The sequence below is a fragment of the Rhipicephalus sanguineus genome, chromosome 1 (assembly GCF_013339695.2).
Source record: "Rhipicephalus sanguineus isolate Rsan-2018 chromosome 1, BIME_Rsan_1.4, whole genome shotgun sequence".
NCBI lineage: Eukaryota > Metazoa > Arthropoda > Arachnida > Ixodida > Ixodidae > Rhipicephalus > Rhipicephalus sanguineus.
The window spans coordinates 144846501-144862713 of record NC_051176.1 but is presented as its reverse complement, the minus strand read 5'-3'; the positions used below and the strand labels follow the sequence as shown (position 1 = coordinate 144862713).

At 45.9% G+C, this 16213-nt stretch overlaps 1 protein-coding gene across 1 annotated transcript in view; it reads right to left on the bottom strand.

Moving 5' to 3' along the window:
• The window catches only part of LOC119399549 (nose resistant to fluoxetine protein 6), a 96293-nt gene extending 83687 nt beyond the window's left edge, over positions 1-12606 (bottom strand). Inside the window, exon 1 of the mRNA XM_037666360.2 lies at positions 11858-12606. Coding sequence (XP_037522288.1) covers positions 11858-12284 — 427 coding nt within the window. The 5' untranslated portion in view covers positions 12285-12606. The remainder of the gene's footprint in view (positions 1-11857) is intronic.
• Positions 12607-16213: the final 3607 nt, after the last annotated feature.

Genomic DNA, 16213 nt, shown 5'->3' with positions numbered 1-16213 from the left:
GATGGAGGGGTCGTAACTATTATTGCAACGATATTATGCAATATGTTTTCAATGATTATGAAAGCTGATGTGGAGGAGAATAAGTGGACAAAGTTTAAGAAATATACAAAATGTTTTTTTTTTTTTTTAATGTCGTCAGAAGTTTCCATTGTCCGGTGTTTTCTTTAACTCAGCCCGATCATATCTCTTTACTGAAACGTTATATAAATGTAAGATTCGGCAGTGCGGTAGATAAGCATGCGAAGAACGTAATGCGCAATTTTTGTCGCTCTGCTACAAGGATTTTTTGAGATAAAGACCTTCAAAGTAAAGAGAATAACGTTCCCTGGGCCAATTTTGAGGTTTTTTATAAAAACATCTACGCTACACATCAAAACTAAAAATACCTGAGCAGAAGCAAAAACATGCATATATTTAGTTAAAGAAATTTCAGCTACCTAACTTTAATATATTTTGTGCAATTCAGAACGAAAGTTGGCCAAAACGGCAGAGCGGATGAGCGCTTCACTCCACCTCTTCGTCATTATTGATTTCCTGTGCTTCGAAAAATTCTTTGGCGGCAAAACCAATTGCGGATCTCTTCTTTCCACTCATCAGGCAATAATGTATAAAATCTTGAAATAAATTTGAGAGGTCGACAAGCCATCGATTGTTCGATCTTACGTGGAATCACCCACAAAGTTCTGAAGAAACCGTTGTCTCCAACTGTCCGACGAATAACCGAAAGCTTCTAGAAAGCTGTTAGCTACAATGTTAAAAAATTATTACTAGATATGAGGCGCAGACTCATCGTTCATTCGTTGCACAACGATAGAGAACAGTGCCGTTAACAAGAACATACGCGTACTGCATATTGAAGGAGCCCTGCAACGCTTTTTCAGCATGGTCAGAAAACGCTGTTGATCGGTAGTCGAGGCTCCTGAGAACACGCGAGCCAAACATTATAGCGCAGCACGCGGCCTGGCATTTACAATTAATTCTCAAAGTCAGCTAGAAATCGTTCCCTCTTCTTTCTACAAATGATGCCGTATACCCAAACGAGTGCGCCATATACCCAAATTCACTGTCATTGGCTGATTCGAGCATCGTAAGCTGCATAGTTACTACGGCCGCCGCGGGATACCGCTACGTGCCCGATCGCGTTCTCGCGATCACACTGAAGGGAAGCCGCGCGGTCGAAAAAAAAAAGTGCTCGAGGTCATGACGCGCGCGTGACGTAACTTCTTTCCCCCGTGCCACCCCTCCCTGCTTAGCTTCCAGCGCAATTGTCGGGCCGAGAGAAGAGAGAAAGCAATTACAGCGTGCGACGAATCTCTGTAACTCCGCTCGTACTTGACGGGTTCTAAAAATTTTTGCGGCGGTCGATTCGTGAGGCAATAAACTACTTTAGTGAAGCCAGTCGATTGTTACTTAGAAAAGTGTTGCAGGGGCCCTTTTAAGGTGCCGGAGCCCGCTATTCGGTTACGAGCACGACTATACGTTCATTACATTTAACACACGATAACACGAAAGCCTGTCTGCAGCGAAAACGCATTCACTGTTAAGTGGCGCTCGGTGACGAACGCGCCCCGCAACTTGATTGTGCAACAGCACGCACCCTTTGCATCGGCGTCCTTGTATCGGTGGATGAAAGTCCGACGATCAGCCATCGAAGAAAAATAAAGAAAGGAAATGAATTTGCTTTAAAGTAAAATAAAATTGAACAAATTATGACTATTTACGTGCCAACTGAAACCTCGATATTATCATAAGGCGTTGCACATGAACGCGCCGTTAAAACAGCCCCTTGCAACGCAGAGAGACAGAAGAGGACGTCGCACACCTGACAGCGTCCTTGTAAATATCGTAAAATACACGATTCTACCATTTCTAGCTACACGTGATCTCAGTGATAATTTCGTATAGGTACAGCAATATGATTATGAGGCAAGCCGTTGTGGGCGTCTGCATACTAAATTTGGCCACCTGCGCCTCTTTGGTGTGCAGCAAATCTAAGTACACGGCGTTTTTACATTTTGTTCCCGTAGAGTACACCTCTAAATTGAACTGCTGTTGTCATTTGGGATCTTTTACGTGCACATGCATGCGCCCTTGCGTGATGGGTGTCCTAAAACAATGCATCTTTTTTATATTAACATGTGACCTCAATGTAACCTCGATGCCTTTCTAGCGTAACAGTGGAGTGCGCAGGAAAGACATCACGTGCACAGCTCGCTTGGGATGCCCGCGACGTGCGAGGTGCATACGTACCCCGTGTGCTCTACACGGGCGACAAGGCCAGCATGCGAAACGCATGTTCGCTCGCATAGACAAGCTGCGGGCTACCGCCTCTCAGGACAAGAGAATGGCCAGTGAGGGGACACGGCCATCGCTGCATGCACGAAACTGCTGTACATTTTTTCAGAAGGACCAGCCGTGAGAGTCGGCGGTTTCTTGCGTAGATAGCCTGCTTGGAGAAGTGGCCTCTTGGGCGTGGGACACTTGTTGGTGGCGTCCGAGGGCTCTCTGGGGGAGGTCTGGGAGGGGGGGGGGGTTGAGTGGGAGATCGACGCTGCCAGTCTCTGCGCTCCTCCTCTACAACCCCGTGCTTGAGAAGGTCTTTTGTGAGCGCTGGCACGTTCGTATATATACGTGTTCGTGCAATTCTCTGTAAATCCGCCGTCTGAGTGGCAATACTGCGAGTCCGTTCACGCTGTGAACAGCAGAGCGAGCTCACTGCCCTTACTTTTTCGTTGCGTGGCCTCTTTTTCAGATAGAAAGCGACGCGTTGTACCCTTTCTTGCGTTTTATTCACTCACTGGCTGTATCACGACTGGCGAACTTTTCTTTGCTGCCAAAAGAACGATCCTACGAGCTAAAAATAAACTAAATAGCTGTATTTCAATAGCTACGGCAGCACGATCACTTTCAGTGGCCGTACCAAACAAAGTGATTCTAATTTGCTTAATTAAATTGTGTCCTTTATAAAACTGCTAGGTAAAAAGTTCTCGGAAATGAAGCCATGCAGTCTAATATCGTCACTATGCCAACGCTTCGTGTAAAGGCGATGACAACTTTTGGCTAACCTGATGCTGAAAGGCTAATCTTGATACGTGACGAACATTGCATAAGTGAACATATGTATAAAATGGTAGCACAGAAATTATTGCGTTAACTATTTAATTTAATCTTGCTTCGCATGAATAGATTGTGGTCGTGCTATTAAAACACGTGAGCTCAGCGCTACGCAGCGAGTCCTATACGCACGTGCAAGCCATGCTTCGCATGCGTGTAGATGACATCATGATGGCGCGTAGTTACATTGTCCGCGAAACGTGTATCGAGTTGTGCTATGACGCTTTATATATACCAACTTTTTTAAAAAGACTTCAGAAACCATCTGTCTCTTGTGCAAGCCTTCAGAAATCTTAGCAAGTTCTCCGTAGAGCGTAGCTTGCAGTCGTGTCTTAAGGAATCTGAATTTTCTAACATAATAACCATCGAGACTACGAATATAAAACAACTATGAATAATTAAATTCTACTGAGCACGGAACACTTCATTTCCACCTCCACCTGTTTCTGTAACGCATCTCCTTATCTTTAACTATCCGCATGCTAGAGTAGATAAGTAATCTAATCTGAAACGTCATTCCATCTTCAACTTAAGAGCCATGTCGTTAAAATATGGCTTAATTTTCCTTTTCCTAAAATGTCAGCCATCGTAGCATGCAAATAATACCGACAATAATTACTACACGGCGACCACTAAGGCAAAAGGAAAACGAAGTATAGCACTGCAGAAAAGGCGACCCCTCATAACGTTTCAGTGAATACCATGACCTACGTTTCGCGCACACATGAAAAATTTTCCCAAGCCCTCGGTTGTGATATAGCCCTGCTCATTCATATGAGAGACATCGCTTCATTATTATTTCTTTTATTTGTTCCTTGTTTACAGTAATAGCCAAACAAGAAATTCATGTTCGATGGGAAATTTACTTATGAGCATTCGAGCAAAATTATCGTGCCTCCTGCAGTTCGCCCCCTTTTTGATGACTACATTCCAACGGAACACACTGATTATTGTGAGATTACGACAGCTACAATAAGAATTCTGTATTACGGCATCACACCTGTCAACGGAAGGTAATTCATTTAGAAGCAGCGTACCCATTAGTAACTGCGTTCGTTTCTTTTCGATCCGGGAAGACGAGGGGCTATACGAGCGCGCGGGTTTCCGCGCTGTTCTGCAGTAGAACATAGATCTATGCGCAAAGTATCAACGTGTAAAGCACACTCGTCAAGCATTAGCTCGACAGCGAAGTCCTTGCGCTGACGAGAGCACGCTAATGTTATTACTGAAACGCTGCTGCTTTTTGCAGCACCACCTCTGCGATGCACCGTTGTCATGCACGAGTCTTAGTATGCATAATCCACAAAAGCAGTAAGTGTCATCGGCCTCCGCGTGTTTTGCAGCTTTATGCTTGTTTTCCTTCAGCTGCGTCTACGCAAATCGGTCTGCGGTATGCGCAATTGCGACTAAGGCACGTGGAAGCCTACCCGCCACAGTCGTCTAGTGGTTATGGTACTCGACTGCTGACCCGAAGGTCGCGGGATGGAATCGCTGCCGCTGCGGCCGTTTTAGATGCAGGCAAAATGCTAGAGGCCCATGTGCTTAGATTTAGGTGCACGTTAAAGAACCCCAGGTGGACGAAATTACCGGAGCCTTCCACTACGGCGTCTCTCATAATCATATCGTGGTTTTGGGACGTTAAACCCCAATTATTATTATTATTATTATTATTATTATTATTATTATTATTATTATTATTATTATTATTATTATGGCAGCCGGAAAGACAGTCACGAGGAGAATAGAGAATGGTGCTTAAATCATTGTTACTATTCATTGTTACTTATTGCGCACCACTTTCAGGACGAAGACTGAACCACACGAACACAAGCGCAAACTTACAACTGAATTTATTGGACGGACACATGAAGCTTTTATACAATCGCGTACCATAGTAAACAAGCAAAATGAAAATATTTACAAAAAAAGGGGTATATATATATATATATATATATATATATATATATATATATATATATATATATATATATATATGCATGATATTACAATACTGATAGACACTCATGCCGATGAAACAACACCTATCGCATATTCCTGCATTACATATTCAGATACATTATTTCCTTCTGCGTTAGTCCCAAAGATGCCATACTGACGCAGTCATCCCCCAGGCGAACAATCTCGGACGCCTCAATGATTTCACGAGTCATCTGATTATTGTGCCTAGCGACAACCTTGGTTTCACTGAACTTCGGCTGGCATCCGCAATCTCGACAATGCAAGCCTAGGTGGCCTTGCACCGATTTATGCACATTGTTGTTGTGCTCCCGCAGTCTTTCATTTAGGCACCTTCCCGTCTGGCCTAGGTATTTCTTTCCGCATGTGAGCGGAATCTCGTACACCACTTTTTCTACACAATTCACAAACTTATTTCTGTGGTTAGTTGTGTAGAAAAAGTGGTGTACGAGATTCCGCTCACATGCGGAAAGAAATACCTAGGCCAGACGGGAAGGTGCCTAAATGAAAGACTGCGGGAGCACAACAACAATGTGCATAAATCGGTGCAAGGCCACCTAGGCTTGCATTGTCGAGATTGCGGATGCCAGCCGAAGTTCAGTGAAACCAAGGTTGTCGCTAGGCACAATAATCAGATGACTCGTGAAATCATTGAGGCGTCCGAGATTGTTCGCCTGGGGGATGACTGCGTCAGTATGGCATCTTTGGGACTAACGCAGAAGGAAATAATGTATCTGAATATGTAATGCAGGAATATGCGATAGGTGTTGTTTCATCGGCATGAGTGTCTATCAGTATTGTAATATCATGCATATATATATATATATATATATATATATATATATATATATATATATATATATATATATATATATATATATATATATATATATATATATATATATATATATACCCCTTTTTTGTAAATATTTTCATTTTGCTTGTTTACTATGGTACGCGATTGTATAAAAGCTTCATGTATCCGTCCAATAAATTCAGTTGTAAGTTTGCGCTTGTGTTCGTGTAGTTCAGTCTTCGTCCTGAAAGTGGTGCGCAATAAGTAACAATGAATATATACCAACTGGCCCAAGCAAGTACCCTCATTGTTACTACTAGGCCCATATGAACTATTCGTATCGTATGTTTGGCTGAGGTCTCTCCCAACAGACGACACGTTGTTCAGAGCCCCGGCTTGTCGCTTTCTAACAAGCCATTCACTCACGATGGTGCATGGCGTACTTCAAAAGAATCTGTACATGACGAAAATAGGTTGGACTACGTTTGCTATGCGCTGTTTGCCTGGGAGAGAAGGAGTAGCAAGCAGTTGTGGTGTCACTCTGCTAAGCTTCAGGACGTGGGTTCGATTCCCAGCCACAGCGGTTGCACTTCGGTGGGGGCTACATGCAGGAACACCCATGTGGTATACGCTAAAGAACCCCAGGTGATCGTGGTTAATCCGGAGTCCCCCAGTACGGCGTGCCTCATAATCACGTCGTCGTTTTGGCACGTAAAACCCCAGTAATTATTAGATGGGGTGACACGCACCACACGTGATGCCATCCTCTCTATCCACATACACACGCACGTACACGAACGCGCGTGGAATCTCGCAAATTAGAGATTGCGGGATTCTGTCAAACTTATTTGCCATGTTCACTGTCCATGTGCTTCGAGTTGTCAATTAAATCGTCTTCACACTGTAGAGTGCTAGCCTTTTGTTAAGCTGAATTGGTAGAGTGACCGCCCTTGAAAGACGGCGGTCCCGGGTTTGAACCCTGAATCAAGGCGAATTTTTCGTCTATTAAGAAACTTCTCTTTCTGAAAAGCCTGTACGAATTTCCTATTAGTTTTGTGCTACAAAAGGTCGACGGCAGTTTTTTTTTTCTGAACCCTTTCTTCACCTTGCGGCATTCCGTCGAACTGTATCGCAGTATTGCACTAACTCCAGGATCGGCCCACATGGTTTTTGCCACGCAGTTGCACGCACACCGATCTACACGCCCACAAGTTGTTGCCTGGAGACCTCGCCAAAGAATGCTTACACATTATTATCGCGTGTGTGTTTGCTGTGTATTGAGAAAGAAAGCGAAGGCTCGATGGCTAAGCCACGAAATCTTTTGCCTTCCTTATCGGTATGGATGATAGTGCTACATGCAATCACTACGGCAGCGAAAAAGCCATCAAACGTGTTCTTTACCGCTGTGCTCCCTATATAGCGTGCACAGATAGTCGCCAGAAGCAGCGTTGGCCCGCCTTGATGACAGGCCGTTTTCGGAACAGACAATCTTAGAATGTCGACTTACACTGCTGCCGCACCGAAAGTCGGTCAATGCTTATTGAATATTTTACATGGCAGTGGGCCTATTAGGATGACTATAATTAACCCATGCCTGACTTCCGTTTCTTCCGACAGCTACATTTTGATTCCATTTTTTTCCGTCTTTCTGTCCCCCAACAATTTTGGTTAACCTCCCTGCCACACACACACACACACACATACACACACACACACACACACGCGCGCGCGCGCACACACACACACACACACACGTGTGTGTGTGTGTGTGCGCGCGCGCGCGCGTGTGTGTGTGTGTGTGTGTGTGTGTGTGTGTGTGTGTGTGTGTGTGTGTGTGTGTGTGTGTGTGTGTGTGTGTGTGTGTGTGTGTGTGTGTTCACGATGGCTTAGCGGTTAACGCGTCACAAGATTTCACCTGGGTGTGACGCCAGTTCAGCACTTGCAATCCCACAGCCCTTCTAGGGAAGTCGAATACAATTTTCCGTTTCTCTCTTCCTTTCGTAGCGACGACTGCATGCACTTTATATCCTTAATGTTCCCGATCAGTACGTTCATTTGCGCCGAGAGAGAGAGAGAAAGCAATAGTAGGCCTGTTGCAGAGTCACACTGTTGCAGCAGTTGCAGAGTCAAACGACTCTGCAACAGCTGAGGCAGCAAGAGTTGCGTGAGAAGAGAGCATCATTCGAAGACGGAGACTGCATACCAGAAAGGTGCGTGACACGCCCACTTCCTTATAGATATCCACACTTCCTGTACACCGCTGACAAAAGCAAAGGACCTGCGTCTGGCGATCATCGGATACGGCAGAGCTATGAAGTTATATTACACTTGCTATTAGAGTCAATACACGGACCACCAAAAGTGTAACTTACGATCGGAAACTGTCCGAGACAGCATTATTTTTATTATTACTGTTTAACAATATGTAAGTCCTCTGAATTGCAGTTTTAACTGTGCATGTTGTGTGGTACAATGCTCCATTGTGAACGTTTCCTGAAATGCGTATGAACATGTCATGGCATTATCTGTATTTCAATGCGTATCGTTCTTTGCCTTATACGAGGCATGTTTCGGTAGATCGGTAATACCTACACATACATATAGGACCCTGTTGCTCATCCCATTTAAAAAAAGAAAAGTACATATGGGATGGAGGTCCTTAATGCCTCCCAGCGCATAAGCCGTGCTCTAAGCTCATTAGGACCTCATTAGATGCGTGCTTACTTTTCGTGTGCCAACACCAACTAGATACCACAACGATTGGACGTCAGGTGACATCGCATGCTATGAAAAGCAGAAGCATGCGTGTGCGTGCAAGTTTCCATTAGTCACAGACGCACGTATGACACGCGCGAATGATCGTCAGCCTTACCAGTGTCCTCCGCGCGTGTCATGTCACATAGTAACAAACTGCTTATAAATGTCTGAGCACGCGCCGGTCTGTTATATACTTCCTTATTGCACATTGAAACGCTATCTGACATTGCACTGCAGGTCGTAAAGAATCAGGTGTGGCGTTTTTCGCAGGAGTACAATAAATCAGCCGTCATGCAGTCGCCGTCATCTGCACAAAAACGTGTTGGTAGTACATCTAGTAGCGCATTGCATAACATCAGACAATAGTAGACAGACGCCCCGCCACGGTGGTCTAGTGGTTATGGCGCTCTACCGCTGACCCGAAGGTCACGGGATCGAATCCCGGCCGCGGCGGCTGCATTTTCGATGGAGGCGAAAATGTCTGAGGCCCGTGTACTTAGATTTAGGTGCACGTTAAAGAACCCCAGGAGGTCGAAATTTCCGGAGCCCTCCACTACGGCGTCCCTCATAGCCATATCGTGGTTTTGGGACATTAAACCCCCGATATTATTATTAAGAGCAGACAGACAGCTGCGAACCGACCAGCAAAATGCTTCGTAAAACATCGACTTGCACAGTGTGAGCGCTGTTTGCACAATTCTTATTTTGACCAATACTCTAGGTTTTAATATCGGCTTATGTCTATCTCTCGTACGGCTAAACGGAAAGTGGTGTGCACCATTGAGACCAATGTCTCCGACATGCATATATTTAAGAGAAAGGAACGGCATCTTACGTACTTAACTATCCAAGCGTTCATGATGATGGTGCTCACTAGAAACGAAAAATTGATTTAAACTTATATTCCGGGTGGCAAACAACAATCTGCAGATTATAGCCGAGAAAGGATCTCCCGAAATAAATATGGCACATGGCACAAGGCAGCAAGTCAGGAATCCAATCCCACATTTGCTTATGTATTCGCTTGAATATTGTGCTTATTTAATTGACCATCGTGTATCGCCGTGTGTCACTCCAACACCCAAAGGCTTTTACGCAACACTTTCCGACGTGCAATAAGATTACCGTCAGGTTCGTAGGGCCCTTGTTACATGTGAGCGCTTCACGAGAGGTCAGACAACATGAATGTCCCTCAAGAAAACACATCCCGATTGCCGTTCGTGCGCCAATAAAAAAAGGAAAAAGAAAGAAAGAACGTGGCAAATGGCAGATCGCCGCCTTGCACCCTTCCAGTACTCTTCATTCAAAAACCCCGAAGAAAAATGATAAGCTATAGCGTCTTGCTTAAATATGGAAAAAGTTGAATCTCGAAAACTGCACCAATGACCCACCAAAGGGAAAAAGACATACACAAGTCCAGACGCTTTCGCATTTTCCTTCACGGTGCGCCGAATGAAGTAATCTTGTAGGTTTAAAATAAAACGTTCTGGCTGCTTTACCATTGAGAGCAGACAACTCACCGCGGCTCGGCCATTAGAAAAAAAGAAAAAAGAACGGGAGCGCATGTGCCTCGCCGAATATCGGTGCTCTGAGCGTACCAGTGCGCTCACATTCTATTCGACGAGCACGGACTTTTTAGCAGCTAAACGATTCGTATATATATTTAGCTGTGCGCCGACTTTGTAAATTCCCTTTACTCGATATAAAAGCTGCTAAATATTATAATAATTGTTGGGGTTTAACGCCCCAAAACCACGATATGATTATGAGGGATGGAGCTCCGGAAATTTCGACCACCTGGGGTCCTTTAACGTGCACCTAAATGTAAGTGCACGGGCCTCGAGCATTTTTGCCTCCATCGAAAATGCGGCCGGGACTCGATTCCGCGACCTTCGGGTCAGCAGTCGAGCACCATAACCACTAGACCATCGTGCCGTGTAAAGCTCTTAAATAGCTTCCGATATTCTCAGCGCTGCGAGAAGGCTAATGACCTGGCCGATATCGAGTCCATGGGCCTTAAGCCTCTTCCCGGTGAGTAAGACATTTTAGTAAATTTCTTGACTCATTAGACTTCCGTTTGTACAACTTCAAGTCTTTGGAAGCGTGCAGCTAAGATCATCTTACGTAATCATACCTTCACCCTCCTAGTGACGTGCCGTTTGCACTTATGAAATGACTGGAATGACAATAGGACCAGAGGCGTCGGCAAAAGAAAAATATTGTTAAAAGAAGAAAACAACGGTACATTGCAATTTTGGTTGGCGCAAGAAAATCTCGGCAACATTTTGTTAAGCTAAAGAAAACTACTTTGAACTGAGTGTACATGTGATGCTCTCGCGTTTGAATTTCGCTCAGGGAGTTTTATCCTCCAAATAGCAGCAAGAAGAAAAGAAATAAAAACAACTAGAGCTTACCGACAAAGCCCGTCTCTACTGGCTTCTAGACGCTTAGGGTGGTTGACCCTTCCTTTCTACCCCTGCTCTCGCTAAATACATCTGCCTCTCTATCGACCTAAAGCACTCTGCCTACTGTCCTCAATAGAAGCACCTACATTCGTGGCTCCTTCGATTTTCGCTCGCTCTATTTTTGCCTTTCGCTTGTATGGATGGTGCGACACTAGATGTCTTCTATTATATCTGGACAAATTTCTCCTGGCTTGGTTCTGGAATTATGATCCACTGCCATACAGAAGGAACTGACAGAAAAGACCTGGGCATTTCAGGACAACCCTGTTTAAAGTGGCTTGCCCTTGATATAAAACTATACAAACCTGTGTTTCGTGCAGAAACTTTAAAAGACGGCTGCAATATTTGTCGATTATTATCTGCTCAACTTATACATTTATCTCTTTTTTTTCAGGCATATCTTCTTTAGCAGATCAATAAACGCATGTTTTCTTATGTCAGGTATACATATATTGCGTGCCTTCGAGATACAGTTAGCCAGAAATACCTTTTGTGCTTCAGTTGCTATTTATGCTGTGTAGTCTAAAAGTGCACTTCTTGAACATTCATATGACAGAAGACCTTGGTACTTCCTTCGGTACAGTCTTCTTGCACAGGGCACCTTGCTTGAAGAGAGACACGAGAAAGCGAAGAACGTGCGTCTCTCGTATGGCTACAGGCAGTCAGTGTAGCGATACGAAAGCCAAGTAAAGGATAAAACAAAACTACTCAAAAGCACAGAAAAATAAACAGCTTGCTAAGAACTTACGTCTGACCGCCCAGCCTTTGAGTTTCCGGAGTCCAAGGAAGAGCTTGAAGTAGCTGGCCATACATTCAGGCCCGATTTCCACTTCCGAGCTGGCCCTGACCATGAGGGGAAAGATCTTGTGCAGCACAGTCCCGAAGCTGGTTGTCATGTTGTGCATAAATCCTTCCCAGGTGAGCTTGGGAGGCGGCTGCGGCGTCGCATCGTCGGCGGGATCATTTCTCGTTGTACTGTCGTCATCTGCGAAAGCTGAGGACGTCGTTACATCTCCCAATGGGGCCGCGTTTTCATCGGCTAGTGCGACACTGGCGCAGCAGCTGGTGACCGCGAATACGACGCAGACAACGAAGACCCTGGCCGTGGCACCGTTGAGGGTCACGCCGGAGCGACTTCGGCGCAGCCGCTCGGGCTGTAGCGACCGTCGGTTCATGCCCACTCAACCGCTGGGAGAACGTGCGGACCTTCGCGAAGAGCGATCGCCCCTGGAGGATGCGCGCCGAGGAGTCTCGTTCAACTTTCGCGGGGGGACTCCGGCAAGCGACGACCGCGTCGCGGTGGGAGAGGAAGGCAGGAGAAAACCAGTGTACGAAGAAGGCTTTTCCGCGCTCGGTCCACTGCGGCGGCGGCGGCGAAGACCGGCATCACAGAAGACGCCAGGGCTCTCCCTTTCTGCCGTGCCGATGCCCGCTGCCATCGTCCGTTGCCGACCTGCAGCCAATGGCGGGATGCCTTCAGGAGCGCGAAATCAGGCCACAGAGCGGCGTGGGCCATTATAGTCGGTCACCTGGACGCGGCGTCAGCTGCGGCACACATGCTCTGGCCGTGCCAAACGACAGCGCTCATCGTTTTCGGCAGAAACGGCACGAAACGCAAATAGAAGGGAAAAAAGAAAAAAAATGTGCGTTCGCCTTTGGTTTCTTTATAGTTCCTTCATGCGGCTGACTATCGGTCGCGTCTTCGACGCGCGTATGGCACACCAGGCGGCGAGACTGACAAGAATGAGCGCTTGTTTGTCGTCGTCATCCGTCTTGTACAAATGTTTTCCAGGTCAAGCCGTTTCTCAGCCGAAGCTTTCTCTTTTCGCCTGCACCGTATTTCTTTTTCTTTTACTGCACTGACTGACCTTGAATTTTTTAAAGTTCTGTTATTCGCTGGCGAGACACCAACGTTGATCCGGGGTCTCAGTGGCTTTTATAAAATTCTCGCTGACATTTGGATCAATTTGGTGTAGGCTAAGTCGGTAATTACTTAGTGCTAAATACTCAAATCGGAAAACAGTTCATCGCACAACAAGCGACACACCGAAAGATCGAGCGCTCACTACCAATTGCTTTATCGAAACATCGGCCGTTACGTAATATGGCGTACACGACAGAAGAGAATTACAATTCCCCCACATCCCCTCAGAACTTCCAAGTTCATGTGATCATCTAAAAAAGATTCGTGCACTAAATAACTATACAGACGTGTCACACAGGCACCATCTCTCTCTCTCTCTCTTCTGAAATAAAGAACGCTTCCAAAATTTCTCTACCTTCTCTTGTTTCTTCCATGGTACAATTGCTGCTCACAGTTACAGGCAGCGCAGTGAGCAGGCAAACAGGCCCTTTTATTATTTTTTATAGTCAGCGGATGCTTTCGTGCGTGGCCATTAACGCAGCGTATACCGTGTGCCCTACGGGACTTTCCACAGGTCAGAAGGATCTCGCAAACCACTCCCAAGGCGCAGCGCACGTGGCTTTACATGCTTTACATCTACGCCTGCGCAGGTTAGCGATATGCGTTGCTTTCTGTTTCTTCGTCTTAAATACTCAGTGAGACTGCAATATAACCGGCAGGATAACCGGTGGTCATTAAGGGTCCAGGGGCGTAGCCAGAAATTTTTTTCGGGGGGGGGGGGGGGGTGGGGTTCAACCATACTTTATGTATGTTCGTGCGTGCGTTTGTATGTGTGCGTGTATATATACGCAAGAAAAACTGAAAAATTTCAGGGGGGGAGGTTGAACCCCCAACCCCCCCCCCCCCCCCCCCTTGGCTACGCCCCTGTAAGGGTAACTGACTGGATTCCAAGAGATGGCAAACGCGTGAGGGGGAGACAGAAAATTAGGTGGGTAGATGAGATTAACAAGTTTGTAGGTATAGCGTGGCAGCAGAAAGCACAGGACCGGGTTGATTGGCGGAACATGGGAGAGGCCTTTGCCCTGCAGTGGGCGTAGACAGGCTGATGATGATGATGATGATGTGACTGCAATACAACTCAGTGACACGCCGCCCCACGATGACCCGCATGGCTTTAAGATCACCACCGAATCATTATCACTAAGTAATTCACAGCGCATCGTTTACGTAAAAACCGCTGTCCGTGGAACACGAGGCAAGTATATCGTAAGTGGTATTCCCCTATTGTTAATTATGTAAATTTTTATTGACCGCAGAACAAGCTTTCTACAGTCGTGATCATAAGTCTCCTTATGGTTTCGCAAAAGTTACGCGAGTAGCAGGCACTTCACCTCAGAAACCGAAACTCACACTTATAAACGTATTTCGCCTCCTGTTTCGTTTAAGTACACTGCATATACAGTCGCTACAAGAAACGATGAGCACAAGTGGCAAATACTGCAGCGCGAAAATCGCGACAGTGGGCGTGACAACATGACAACAAGGGAATACCAGGAACGATCTACCTGTTAAAGCGGGAGTGGCCGGCAAAAAAGTAGCCCATCCTGAAGCTCAAATTTTCAATATATTCGCAATTTTTTGCTCCGGTCATCGGTCACCTGTGCTAATCTTTTTCTTCGGCGACTATACATCAGGGAAGCGTGCGCTCGGCCGACATATGTTTTGTACATACTGTATGTGTCGCCCACGTAACCCTAAGTGCTTGCTTTGTAATGCACGCTGAATATTGCGCAGCACGTAGTTCTCAACATCGCTCCCAACTGGATGGCAATATTTCCTTTCAAGGAATATTCGAAATCATACGCTTCCGGACCAAGCGTTACAGTTCAGCTGCTGCGGCGGATACTTTAGCGTTCTTCGACTTCGAGCTTCTTGGCTTCGCGCTGGTTTTGCATCCCCTAGCTGTCAGCCTCTTTTCCACGGTATTTCTCTATTCTGCCTTCGACTTGATGTTTTTAAGAACACTGCGCCCGTCGCGTATCTGCGTTTTGTGGCGAGAGCACCGAGCGACACTTGTTTCATGCGCAGCACCTCCGCGTCACCTGCCGACATCCGGCTAACGTGTTTTCAAACGAAAATTCGCGAGAAATAAAAAAAAATGCATCTCATTCACTCATTATTTGCCAAAATTGGCATGGAAGGGTGTGAATGTATTACTAACATGACTGATTGGTAGTGACATCAATAACATGGCATGCTCGTCTATTACGTCACGATCGACGATAATATGTAACAACACGTGTGGCTCATACCCGCATAGGATGTGCGGTTAAGAGCCAGGGAAGTGAACCAAAAGAAAGAAAAAATAATAGCAACAAAACTAAAATGAAAATAAAAATAAAAACGCAGAAATATATCTGAAGATTAAAAAATAATTATGTTTGGCTCATACCCACACTTCGTGCTCGCGCCACGTCAGCTGCCTAAGTCAAGCATTAGCGTCGCCTCAAATGTTTTAAAGGCCAACTCCGGCGATTTTTTGGCCATGTCAAAGTAATGGTGCTTTTATGTTCCTGAGACGCTCCTGTTACGGGCCCGATAGCAGAAATACTCGGCAAATTGGAGAATAATTTTAAGTGAGCAAAAAAACGCAACACCGAAACCGAAACCAAACCGAGTGTACTACGTCTACGTATGACGTAGACGTTGTTACGAACGAACCGGAAGTCGTGCAAGGCATTCCGGTCACGCCGGCGCGGAGTATGAAAACTGTGACAGCCGGGACGACCAGCGAAGCGCCGGCCAAACCAACGCTGTCTGTCGCCTTGTGCACAGCAGACGCTCGCTGTAGCGGCCTAAGCGCCGAAGTTAGCGGTGCCCTTGGCTGCGTCACTTCCGCCGCCTTGCCAACACTGACGTCACAGACGCAATGTTGCCAATAATTGTGGGAAGCCAGGAGGGCGTTTGCAGACAATCTTTAAAATTCATTTGCAAACAATCTGCGCATGTCTCAAGCCTGTAATTTGGCATAAATGACGGAAACGTGCAAAGGAACGTACCCAGCGAATTTCACTGAGATCCATCGACCTCGAAAAATCGCCGGAGTTGGCCTTTAACGCGACAGCGTTAAAGAGCTCGTTTCGCGTAATCGCTAGCGCCGCACGTTGCAAAGCGAGAGGTTGCTGGTTCGACTCCGCCCTTCGGAAGCATTTTTCTGAATTATTTTTCTTTGGGACTTAT